The sequence below is a fragment of the Lithobates pipiens genome, unplaced genomic scaffold (genome assembly GCF_037356315.1).
Source record: "Lithobates pipiens isolate NorthernLeopardFrog02 unplaced genomic scaffold, aLitPip1_a1.2 Scaffold_35, whole genome shotgun sequence".
NCBI lineage: Eukaryota > Metazoa > Chordata > Amphibia > Anura > Ranidae > Lithobates > Lithobates pipiens.
This window is the reverse complement of record NW_027507811.1, coordinates 18,939,577-18,952,400: the sequence shown is the minus strand read 5'-3', so window position 1 is coordinate 18,952,400 and position 12,824 is coordinate 18,939,577. Positions and strand designations below refer to the sequence as shown.

The window sequence follows — 12,824 nt, the reverse complement described above, 5'->3', positions numbered from 1 at the left end:
AGCTTTTGCACTCTTACATTTTAGTGAATAAACCCGTGTCTCCAACCGGTTTCATGCCATGTCTTCAACAGTCTAGTCTATGGGCCACACACTCTTCCCTTCTCTGTTGCAAGTCTTTTGAACATGGATGAAGTCAGAATTCATCATGCTATCATAGGTATAAAAAAAGGAAGATTTTAGGGACTTTAGAGAAGCCAGAACCTGATAAAGTCACGTATTTCCATCCCTATGGGACTTTAAATGAAATCATGGCCCGGTAAGGTCATGTATTTCAATCCCAATTGAGTCAAGAAGAGGGAAGCAAGGGGAGTGGGACTTTGTATGAAGCACAAGGTAGCGAGAGAGTAATTTAGCTGAACAAAATGAATTTTATTCATGTAGAATTGTAAACATACATATAATGTTAATATTAACATTATATGTATATTTACAATTCTATATGAATAAAATTCCTGTTGTTCAGCTAAATTACTCGATCATAGGTACTCATATATATTTTTCATATGGTGTTGAGTGGCCTTTGGGAACTGGTTCTGCTCCTCACGGGCCCAACAGCCTTTGCCACCAGCTACTCGCTTAAGAGCATATTTAAAGCATTCTCATATTGAGATCCTGATGTCCTGATGAAGCAAGGTTACCAGCGAAACGTGTTAACCTTCACAAGCTGATCTTAAGGCCATATGAATTTTGGATGGCGAACTTATATGCATAGTTTTGCGTTTTTTTTATGTTTGTAATTTTGTAGAATAAAATGTTAATATTTTATATTGCTATTGTTTGCTTGTATTACACCATTGGAGGTACACACAAAGTCCCACTCCTTTGCATTCCTATATGCATATAAACCTGAAAATATTGCAGAAAGATATTTATTTCATCAGCCTGCCTGGAGAGGTGTGCTCCCAGTTCATATTTCATTTCGTTTTGGAGGATGATATACCCTGTTTCCCCAAAAATAAGACCTAGCGTGATTGTCGGTGATGGCTGCAATATAAGCTCTACCCCCCAAATAAGCCCTACCCTGAAACTAAGACCTTCAAGGACTTTAACTAAGGCTTATTTGGGGGTGTAGGGCTTATATTGCAGCCATCACCGACAATCACGCTAGGTCTTATTTTCGGGGAAACAGGGTAGATCCAATGACCAATGAGGAAGACTGGACCTCACGAACTACCCTGTTTCCCCCAAAATAAGACCTAGCGTGATTGTCGTGATGGCTGCAATATAAGCCCTACCCCCCAAATAAGCCCTAGTTAAAGTCCTTGTAGGTCTTATTTTCAGGGTAGGGCTTATTTTCAGGGAAACAGGGTAGGGCTTATTTGGGGGGTAGGGCTTATATTGCAGCCATCACCGACAATACCGCTAGGTCTTATTTTCAGGGAAACAGGGTAAGAATACACAATGGAATAATCAATATGACCCTCGTTGAAGTTAAATACAAGTCCTCTCTAGCATAGGTATTTGGTACCTACTGGGGTTGCCAAGATTTATCCCAATGTTCCCCTAATCAATTTCAAACCTTTCATTTTGTTTTTGAGATAATAGGATACTCAATATGAGCCTTGCGGAAGTTAATTAAAAGTCCTCTCTCACTGGTATGTGGTACCTACTGGGGTTGTTAAGACTTACCCCGATGCCCCCCCCCTCCCCCAACCTTTTTCAAAGTTGGACCTGCCCTAAAAATCAAATGTTACTGGATGAGAATACAGTATATACAATGATTCATTCAGTATCTAGAATATTAGTTAATATTCTTAAGGGTGTCCGCTTAGACCTCTAAAACAAACTGCTTGCTGAAATCTCCAGATGCTAATTTTATATATATATATATATATATATATATATATATATATATATATATATATATATATACCCTGTTTCCCCAAAAATAAGACCTAGCGCGATTGTCAGTGATGGCTGCAATATAAGCCATACCCCCCAAATAAGCTCTAGTTAAAGTCCTTGTTTTCAGGGTAGGGCTTATTTTCGGGGAAGTGGGGTAAGGCTTATTTGGGGGGTAGGGCTTATATTGCAGCCATCGCCGACAATCACGCTACCCTGTTTCCCCCCAAAATAAGACATAGCGTGACTGTCGGTGGTTTACCCTGTTTCCCCTGAAAATAAGCCATACCCTGAAAATAAGACCTACAAGGACTTTAACTAGGGCTTATTTGGGGGGTAGGGCTTATATTGCAGCCATCGCCGACAATCACGCTACCCTGTTTCCCCCGAAAATGAGACCTAGCGTGACTGTCGGTGGTGGCTGCAATATAAGCCCTACCCCTCCTCCCCCAAATGAGCCCTACCCCGTTTCCCCCGAAAATAAGCCATACCCTGAAAATAAGACCTACAAGGACTTTAACTAGAGCTTATTTGGGGGATAGAGCTTATATTGCAGCCATCACCGACAATCATGCTACCCTGTTTCTTATTTTCAGGGTATGGCTTATATTCGGGGAAACAGGGTAGCACGATTGTTGGTGCTGGCTGCAATATAAGCTCTATCCCCCAAATAAGCTCTAGTTAAAGTCCTTGTAGGTCTTATTTTTAGGGTATGGCTTATTTTCGTGGGACCTACAAGGACTTTAACTAGAGCCTTTTTGGGGGATAGAGCTTATATTGCAGCCATCACCGACAATCATGCTACCCTGTTTCCCCCGAAAATAAGCCATACCCTAAAAATAAGACCTACAAGGACTTTAACTAGAGCTTATTTTGGGGGTAGGGCTTATATTGCAGCCATCACCGACAATCACGCTAGGTCTTATTTTCGGGGAAACAGGGTAGGTCTTATTTTCGGGATAACAGCGTGTATATATATATATATATATTGCCTGCATAAATATCCATCTCTAAAGCATTAAAATCACCGGTGGATGGTGGTATCACAATGAAAAATAAAATCTCCTTATGCTACAAGAAATTCTGGCAAGCATGCTATATGAAAAACAAGAGACGTCTGAGAGAGTCTGGAGTTCGTGGATACGCTATATACAGTCGCCCATTTAGGCTCAATAACTGGGGTTGGGGTTGAGTGGATCCTTGATGGGAAGGAGGAGTTTCCTGGGCTGGACCACAATTTTTTTTGTTTGCCAGTGTCCAATCTTCCTGTAGGAGGGGCGGTACTAACCGAAAGTGCGTGAACTCCCATGTCCCGCAAAAAAAAAAATCAAACAGAAAAGAAGCGATAAGGTGCAGTAAGTTAGGAAAAGGTTAATTGGGGAAAGACAAGTTGGGGTTGGATTGGACGTTGAATATTCTTAGTAATATATTGCTCCAGCTTCTTTGTTGCCCGTATATATTGGCGCGGTTGTCCTCGCCTCTTTGTTGGCCATGAAACGTCATCATTTCCAGCATGCTGCCATATTTGCCCATGTTTAACTATGGTTGAGTACTGTTGTGCCGTTCAGGTGTGTTTTGTATGTGGATGACCATAGTACTATGTAACTATTAAACTCAGGCTATGCTAGGAATAACGCGTTTCGTCACGTCCACCGTGGCTTTGTCTTTCCACGCTTCCAAAATCTTGCAGCCTGTTCCACTTGAGTCTATCTTCTGAGCCTCAGAGGCTTGTAGGGTTTTGAAAGTTCCTTGGTGTACTTATAACTTTGGAGTTGATAGGTCTACAAACCTACCATGCTTATTATGAGGGGCTCCCACTTATCCTACTGGATCTTTAAAAAAGAAAAAATTGTATTTATTCCACGCTGACCTCAGGCTATGCTAGGAATAACGCGTTTCGTCCCGTCCACCGTGGCTTTGTCTTTCCATGCTTCCAAAATCTTGCAGCCCGTTCCACTTGAGTCTATCTCCTGACCCTCAGAGGCTTGTAGGGTTTCGAAAGTTCCTTGGTGTACTTATAACTTTGGCGTCCATAGGTCTGCAAACCTACCACGCTTATTATGAGGGGCTCCCACTTATCCTACTGGATTTCTATTTTATATTATGGAAAGGGGAATAGGAGATAGCCAGGCACTGTAGCAGGCAGGTCTCACAAATGGAGTTACTCCACCTGTAAGTGGAATGTAACTTTGGCCAGTATGTACCCCTTTCTGTGGAGTAAGGTTCTACTGTTGCCACATTATGTTATACATTACGTAGCCCTGACCAAGGTGTTAATTGTCCAAGCAGTTGTTGGGGGGGAACTGTAGCAGGCATCTCTCACAAAGGATCGGCTTCAGCCTACATGTATCCACCAAGAAGGCCTACTCTAACGCGTTTTGCCTTGCCCACCAGGGCTTAGTCATTCCACACTCCCAATATCTCACAGCCCGTTCCACTCAAATATCTCCTGAACCTCGGAGGCTTGTAGGGTTTCAAAAGCTCCTTGGTGTACTTATAACTTTAGACTTCCCAGGTCTACAAACCTATCATACTTACTACGGGGGGCTTCCACTCAGCCTGTTGGATTTTTATTGTATATCATGGAAAGGGATATAGGAGATAGCCAGGGACTGTAGCAGGCAGATCTCACAAAAGGAGTCTTGAGGAGACAAAAGAAGCCATTCCACCTGTAAGTGGAATGTAACATTGGCCAAGAAAGCACCTCCCAGCCAGCCACCATGACATGTAAGTAAGGATTGGCTTCAGCCAACATGTGTCCACCAAGAAGGCCTACCCTAACGCGTTTTGCCTTGCCCACCAGGGCTTAGTTTTTCCACGCTCCCAATATCTCACAGCCCGTTCCACTTGAGTCTATCTCCTGAACCTCGAAGGCTTGTAGGGTTTCGAAAGCTCCTTGGTGTACTTATAACTTTAGACTTCCCAGGTCTACAAACCTATCATGCTTATTATGTGGGGGCTTCCACTCAGCCTGCTGGGGTTTTTATTGTATATCATGGAAAGGGGGATAGGAGATAGCCAGGCACTGTAGCAGGCAGACCTCACAAAGGGAGTCTTTAGGAGACAAAAGAAGCCAGTCCATCTGTAGGTGGAATGTAACTTTGGCCAGTATGTACCCCTTTCTGTGGAGTAAGGTTCTACTGTTGCCACATTATGTTATACATTACGTAGCCCTGACCAAGGTGTTCATTGACCCAGCAGTAGTTGGTTTCAATGAAGTTTCTCTTTAAGGTTGATATTCTTTTTATGTGCATGAAAGCACATGTAATGGAAAAATTGTCATCTTTATTTAAAATGATCCTTTGTCCTGAGGTTTATGTGTGTCTGTGAGGCTGTCAGTTGGGGTACAGTAATCAGGAATATTTTGTGGCTACAAGGACTGTTATTTTTGTGCGGTGTACATAGGGACTAGGCACAGGTTATGTTTATGGATCCCCTTTAAGCCCCTCCCACTGCTACCTACCTTACATTTAACAAAGGAAACAGCAGGTATGTCTAATACGATTTTGCTTGTGTATAAAACATTTCCAGGACCCTGAACATAAAAGGGCTCCTACAAGTGTGACTTCCTTGGTGTATAGGAAGTCTCCTTTTTCTAGGTGAAAGGTTTCCTGCCATCTAAACTGTAGAACTGGGTGTTAGCTGGTGTGGCTTCTCTGGTGCCTGAGAAGATCTCCCCTATGAATGAAACTTTTCCCGCACTCTAAACACGAAAAAGGCCGCTCGCCTGTGTGACTTTTCTGGTGTCTGACAAGGGTTCCTTTGTCGATAAAACCTTTCCCGCACTCCGTACAAGAAAAAGGACGCTCGCCCGTATGATTCCTTAGGTGTATAACGAGTGCATTTTTCAAAATGAAACCTTTGCCACACTCTGAACATGAGTAAGGACGCTCTCCTGTGTGAATCCTCTGGTGTATAACCAGATCCCTTTTCTGAATGAAACATTTCCCACAGTCAGAACATGAATAAGGTCGCTCGCCAGTGTGGCTCCTGTGGTGTATAACAAATGCCGATTTCTCATTGAAAGATTTCCCGCACACTGGACATGAATAAGGACGCTCACCTGTGTGGATTCTCTGGTGTGTAAGAAGTACTTTTTTGACGCTAAAACTTTTCCCGCACTCTGAACACGTATAAGGACGCTCGCCCGTGTGAATTCTCTGGTGTATGACAAGGGCCCCTTTCTGAGTGAAACTTTTCCCACAGTCCGAACATGAAAAAGGACGTTCACCGGTGTGACTTCTCTGATGTTTAAGAAGGTCTCCTTTATAAATAAAACATTTCCCGCACTCTGCACATGAAAAGGGACGCTCCCCCGTGTGAATCTTTTGGTGCGTAAGAAGTTTTTCTTTCTCGATGAAACATTTCCCACACTCTGAACATGAAAAGGGGCGCTCGCCCGTGTGAACTCTCTGGTGCATAATAAGCTTTCTTTTCTCAATGAATCCTTTCCCGCACACTGAACACGTATAAGGACGATCAGTCTTGTGAATTCTCTTGTGTCGACGAAGTGGCCTCCTGCCAGTGAAAGTTTTCCCACACACCGGGCATGACAGTGACAATGAACTCTCTGCTTTGGGAGCTCCTTCATGGCTTGAAGAGGATTCCTTGGAATTCGATGGGTCTGTTGATGTAGCTGTACTGTGAGATCCTAGGTGAACATCTGGAGTAACAGTATGTGATTTATCAGAAGATTCCTCAGACTTGGAAGGTCTCTCCACAAAGTGAGCTCTATTTTGTACATTTTGAGGACTGGAATTTTTTCCTCGAGAATATTGTTTGATTCTATTATTTTCTGTATTGTAGCTTTGAGATAAAATAAGTTGTCCCTCAGAGGTATCCCAAACATAGTGTCCATCTGTTGGAAAACAAGTTTTAAATACGTTAGAACGTGTTTCAGTCAAAAGTCATATACTGAATGCCTTTTAGAGCTCAACACTTTCAATTGGGCGCATATGGTGTACAGTATCTCCTCCTCATTTGTTGGGAACATGACGTTATATTGGGGAATGGAGATGGACCTTTCATATGGTGTACAGTATCTCCTCCTCATTTGTTGGGAACATGACGTTATATTGAGGAATGGAGATGGACCTTTCATGTGGTGTACAGTATCTCCTCCTCATTTGTTGGGAACATGACCTTATATTGAGGAATGGAGATGGACCTTTCATATGGTGTACAGTATCTCCTCCTCATTTGTTGGGAACATGACGTTATATTGAGGAATGGAGATGGACCTTTCATATGGTGTACAGTATCTCCTCCTCATTTGTTGGGAACATGACGTTATATTGAGGAATGGAGATGGACCTTTCATATGGTGTACAGTTTCTCCTCCTCATTTGTTGGGAACATGACGTTATATTGAGGAATGGAGATGGACCTTTCATATGGTGTACAGTATCTCCTCCTCATTTGTTGGGAACATGACGTTATATTGAGGAATGGAGATGGACCTTTCATATGGTGTACAGTTTCTCCTCCTCATTTGTTGGGAACATGACGTTATATTGAGGAATGGAGATGGACCTTTCATATGGTGTACAGTATCTCCTCCTCATTTGTTGGGAACATGACGTTATATTGAGGAATGGAGATGGACCTTTCATATGGTGTACAGTATCTCCTCCTCATTTGTTGGAAACATGACGTTATATTGAGGAATGGAGATGGACCTTTCATATTGTGTACAGTATCTCCTCCTCATTTGTTGGGAACATGACGTTATATTGAGGAATGGAGATGGACCTTTCATATGGTGTACAGTATCTCCTCCTCATTTGTAGGGAACATGACGTTATATTGAGGAATGGAGATGGACCTTTCATATGGTGTACAGTATCTCCTCCTCATTTGTTGGGAACATGACGTTATATTGAGGAATGGAGATGGACCTTTCATATGGTGTACAGTATCTCCTCCTCATTTGTTGGGAACATGACGTTATATTGAGGAATGGAGATGGACCTTTCATATGGTGTACAGTATCTCCTCCTCATTTGTAGGGAACATGACGTTATATTGAGGAATGGAGATGGACCTTTCATATGGTGTACAGTATCTCCTCCTCATTTGTTGGGAACATGACGTTATATTGAGGAATGGAGATGGACCTTTCATATGATGTACAGTATCTCCTCCTCATTTGTTGGGAACATGACGTTATATTGAGGAATGGAGATGGACCTTTCATATGGTGTACAGTATCTCCACCTCATTTGTTGGGAACATGACGTTATATTGAGGAATGGAGATGGACCTTTCATATGGTGTACAGTATCTCCTCCTCATTTGTTGGGAACATGACGTTATATTGAGGAATGGAGATGGACCTTTTATATGATGTACAGTATCTCCTCCTCATTTGTTGGGAACATGACGTTATATTGAGGAATGGAGATGGACCTTTCATATGGTGTATAGTATCTCCTCCTCATTTGTTGGGAACATGACGTTATATTGAGGAATGGAGATGGACCTTTCATATGATGTACAGTATCTCCTCCTCATTTGTTGGGAACATGACGTTATATTGAGGAATGGAGATGGACCTTTCATATGGTGTATAGTATCTCCTCCTCATTTGTTGGGAACATGACGTTATATTGAGGAATGGAGATGGGCCTTTCATATGGTGTACAGTATCTCCTCCTCATTTGTTGGGAACATGACGTTATATTGAGGAATGGAGATGGACCTTTCATATGGTGTACAGTATCTCCTCCTCATTTGTTGGGAACATGACGTTATATTGAGGAATGGAGATGGACCTTTCATATGGTGTACAGTATCTCCTCCTCATTTGTTGGGAACATGACGTTATATTGAGGAATGGAGATGGACCTTTCATATGGTGTACAGTATCTCCTCCTCATTTGTTGGGAACATGACGTTATATTGAGGAATGGAGATGGACCTTTCATATGGTGTACAGTATCTACTCCTCATTTGTTGGGAACATGACGTTATATTGAGGAATGGAGATGGACCTTTCATATGGTGTACAGTATCTCCTCCTCATTTGTTGGGAACATGACATTATATTGGAGGAATGGAGATGGACCTTTCATATGGTGTATAGGAACTCCTCATCATTTGTTGGGAACATTGGGTAGTGTGGTTAATATAATTGCCTGCTTCTGATGAGGAGTAGAGGCAATTCTTTCATATGGTGTACAATATCCACAATGGGTTGGGAGATGGGGTAGGTACATTGATGATGTTCTTAATGTTAACAGTTAAGGTTTCTTTCCTATACAGAAGGATGTGACAGCATCTGTTTTGAATAGCCGAAAAATGTCTGCAGCACGGTTGGATAATTCTGGGAGGGCATACTATAACGTCCTTCCAGAATGGGGGCGTGCACTCGGGAATACGGTAAAGGGCCAATGACAGAAGCTCTTTACCACGTGATTGCTCCATCAAATGATGGAGTGATCAGCTGTAAACAAGCCACCGCATGCCTGGCTTAGCTCTTCCCCTGTCCGTACCGATGGGTACAGTGAGAGGGGAGAGATCCGTTGCAGCAGTGCCGTGGGCTGGATCTGTAGTGCCCACAGCGCTGCTCTGTGCCCATTCCTGCACTCATCCCCATCCATAGTCAGCCATCCTCATACATACTCAGCCATCCCCATCCATGCTCAGCCATCCCCATCCATGCTCAGCCATCCCCATCCTTGCTCAACAATCCTCATCCACGCTCAGCCACCCTCATCCACGCTCAGCCATCCTCATCCACGCTCAGCCATCCTCATCCACGCTCAGCCATCCTCATCCATGCTCAGCCATCCTCATCCTTGCTCATCCATCCTCATCCTTGCTCAGCCATCCTCATCCTTGCTCAGCCATCCTCATCCTTGCTCAGCCATCCTCATCCTTGCTCAGCCATCCTCATCCATACTCAGCCATCCCCATGCACAGCTCCACCATCCCCATCCATGCTCAGCCATCCCCATGCATGGCTCATCCATGGCTCATTTATGTCTCATTCATGCTCATCCATGCCACATCAGTTCTCATCCATGCCACATCCATGCCACTAAAGTGCCTCACTAAAGTGTAATAGGTAGTCAAATTAGATTTGAAATGTATGCCCCTAGAACACCTGATGGTGCTCCCTGCATGTTGGGCCTCTGTATGTGGCCAGACTGTGAAAAAGTCTCACACATGTGGTATCATTATACTTGGGAGGAGTAGCAGAATATATTTTGGGGTGTAATTGTGGCTATGTACATGCTATGTGTTAGAAATATTGTATAAATGGACAACTTTGTGTAAATAAAAATGCGTTTTAATTTTTTTTCCCATTTTCCAAAAACTTGTGGGAAAAAATGACATGTGCAAAAGACTCATTTTGCCTCATAGATTATATTATTGGGCGTTTGCTTTCCAAAATGGGGTAATTTTTTTTGGGGGGGGGGGGGGGTTCCAATGTCCTGGTGCTCCAGGGCCTTCAAAAGTGCAAAAGGTAGTCAAGAAATCAAGATGTATAATTTATGCTCCTAGAATGCCTGGAGGTGCTACTAGCATGTTGGGTCTCTGTATGTGGCCAGGCTGTGTAAAAGTCTCACACATGTGGTATCGCCGTACTCGGAAGTAATAGCAGAATGTGTTTTGGGGTGTAATTTGTGGTATGCATATGCTGTGTGTGAGAAATAACCTGTTAAAATGACAATTATGTGATAAAAAAAAGAAAAGGACATTTTAATTTTTCAAAGAATTGTGGGAAAAAATTACAATTTCAAAAAACTCAACGTGCCTCTTACTAAATACTTTGGAATGTCTACTTTCCAAAAGGGGGTCATTTGGGGGGGGGGGGGGGTATTTGTACTGTCCTGGCTTGTGTCTCAAGAAAAAATAATCATTTGCAAAATTTTATAACAGAAACAAAGAAAAATGCGTTTTTGTTTACAAAACTTTCTCTGTCTTTTTTCAGGAAGGGGGTTTAAGTGCCCAGTGGGCAAGTGGTTAAATGACATAAAAAATGCAAATATTTGGACAGATAGAAGTAAAATGAAAATGTGAACAATTTCTGTATTTAGTGTTTATTACTTACTTGTGCCGATATAAAGAGAAGAATCCTCCTCTTTACTTTTCACAATCATCTCCCCCTCCTCCATAGACTGCTGATCTCCACTCACCAACGTCTCTTCATCCTCCTCTTTAACCTCAACTTTGATGTCTTTCATATCTTCAGCCTAAAGCCCAAAGATGATAGAATACATTTGTTAAAAAGGAAAAAGAGTTTACACTGAAGAATGTCCTTTCATAGCTTCTACATGCTCATTACCACCTACCTGATGATGGTGGGGGATGGTGTGATCTTCCTGTGTGGAATCCCGGGAATACAGAGGACGGGGACATCTCTCTGGTGGGTTCCCATTACTGGATCCATCTGTAGGAAACACACACACTGACTGAATACATTGTTTCTATGTGTTTATCAGATGATGGGGGATCTAGGTGGAGCCTCCGTACTGCTCTCTCCTTTACAATAAAGTCTCCTCTTACCCGGTGATGTGAGGGGCGGCTGGTCCTCCATCTTGATGTCCTTGTGGAGATCCTTGTGTCCTTCTGAATACTCCTCCATGGATAATAGATGGCTATATCTTGACAGCTCTCAGAAACCTGAAACAGACAATGAAACAGTCACCTAATATTTTCATACCACGGTTTACCTCTGTTGTCAGGCAGTGAGGTGGAGGCACTGTGATGGGTGATGTCCTCTAATGACAGCTGCTGGGTGTTAAAGAGGAAGTAAACCCTGATGGGTTTACTTCCTCTTTGTCTCCCTGCAAAGGTAAAGCATAATGGGCTACTATGCATCGCATAGTAGCCCATTATGTGTCACTTACCTGACACAGGAGCCAGCGATGTCACCGCTGTCCCCTGTAGCGCAGAGTGTCCATCTTCTTCCGGGTATCGCTGCTCCGGCCACTCGCAGCGCCGGAACGGCGATGACGTCACTCCCGCGCATGTGCACGGGAGCCGCCACTAACAGCGTATCGGCGTTAGCAGCGGCATGCCCAGTGCACCTTCGCTCCGCTGTTTACGGAGCATGCGGAAACTTTTTGTCTTTTTGTAAATATCTCCTAAACCGTGTAGGTTTAGGAGATATTTCTTGGACCTGCAGGTAAGCCTTAATCTAGGCTTACCTGTATGGCAAAGTGGTTTGTAAGGGTTTACAACCACTTTAAAGGCTCACCAGATATATTCCTCACCTCAAGTGGTACAGCGTGGGGGGAACCGTAGCCTCAGGCGTAACATTTAGGGGGGGGGGGGCGAATCCTGCACCAGTGTGTGTCACTCTGTCTCCTATTTCCTATTTGTATTTACGGTGTCACTGCGATCCGGGCCGCCATGTTCAGTCTCGGCAATGGCCAGCCAGCACTCTGTGATTAAGTGAATAGGATCATGTGTGGTGGCGGGGCTGGCCTGTCCGGGATTGCGGGTGGCACATGTGCCAAGGATGCTCCTGGAGTCCCGCCTCTGCCCCCGCTGCCGTCGTTTTCTCCTCCTCCGCTCCTCTGGACGGATCTTCAATCACTTCCCCATTTGTGGCAGAGCAGATTGAGGGAAGACAGAAAAAGCAGGTGAGACTGAGTCAAGTCGTGTTGCTGGTTCCGGTGGCAGTGGACATCTTCCTGCACCTCCTTGGGGGCACACCATCCCTCAGGGCTGACATTGTTGTGTTCTGACAGGGGAACACCCCCCCCCCCCCACCAGAACACCCCGGTCAGCGCTCTTAGCCATTGGCTAAGATCGATGATCCACAGACGGTTGGCAGACCTTTTTCAGTCATGCCCCTTTTCGATAGAAGCCGGCTGAACCTCCGGCTTCTGTCATACCGGCTACAGTACACAGGGGCGGATGTCCGAATGTCGGACGGTTTCTATTATGCTGCCTGACATTTGGCCCGTGTGTACGGGGCTTTAGTGGGTGCAAATTAAGGATGTGCTCAGGGGTGTTCTAATCGAACC

General features: G+C 43.9%; 2 protein-coding genes across 2 annotated transcripts in view; one reads left to right on the top strand and one right to left on the bottom strand.

Moving 5' to 3' along the window:
• Nucleotides 1-12,824, top strand: part of LOC143956233 (uncharacterized) — an 89,848-nt gene that overhangs the window by 57,375 nt on the left and 19,649 nt on the right. The window lies entirely within an intron of this gene.
• LOC143955185 (uncharacterized) overlaps nucleotides 1-12,824 on the bottom strand; it is a 54,118-nt gene that overhangs the window by 38,085 nt on the left and 3,209 nt on the right. The window contains exons 2-5 of the mRNA XM_077465276.1: nucleotides 11,356-11,472; nucleotides 11,142-11,239; nucleotides 10,901-11,042; nucleotides 5,484-6,700 (exon numbers count right to left, since the gene is read on the bottom strand). Coding sequence (XP_077321402.1) covers nucleotides 5,484-6,700; nucleotides 10,901-11,042; nucleotides 11,142-11,239; nucleotides 11,356-11,434 — 1,536 coding nt within the window. The 5' untranslated portion in view covers nucleotides 11,435-11,472. The remainder of the gene's footprint in view (nucleotides 1-5,483; nucleotides 6,701-10,900; nucleotides 11,043-11,141; nucleotides 11,240-11,355; nucleotides 11,473-12,824) is intronic.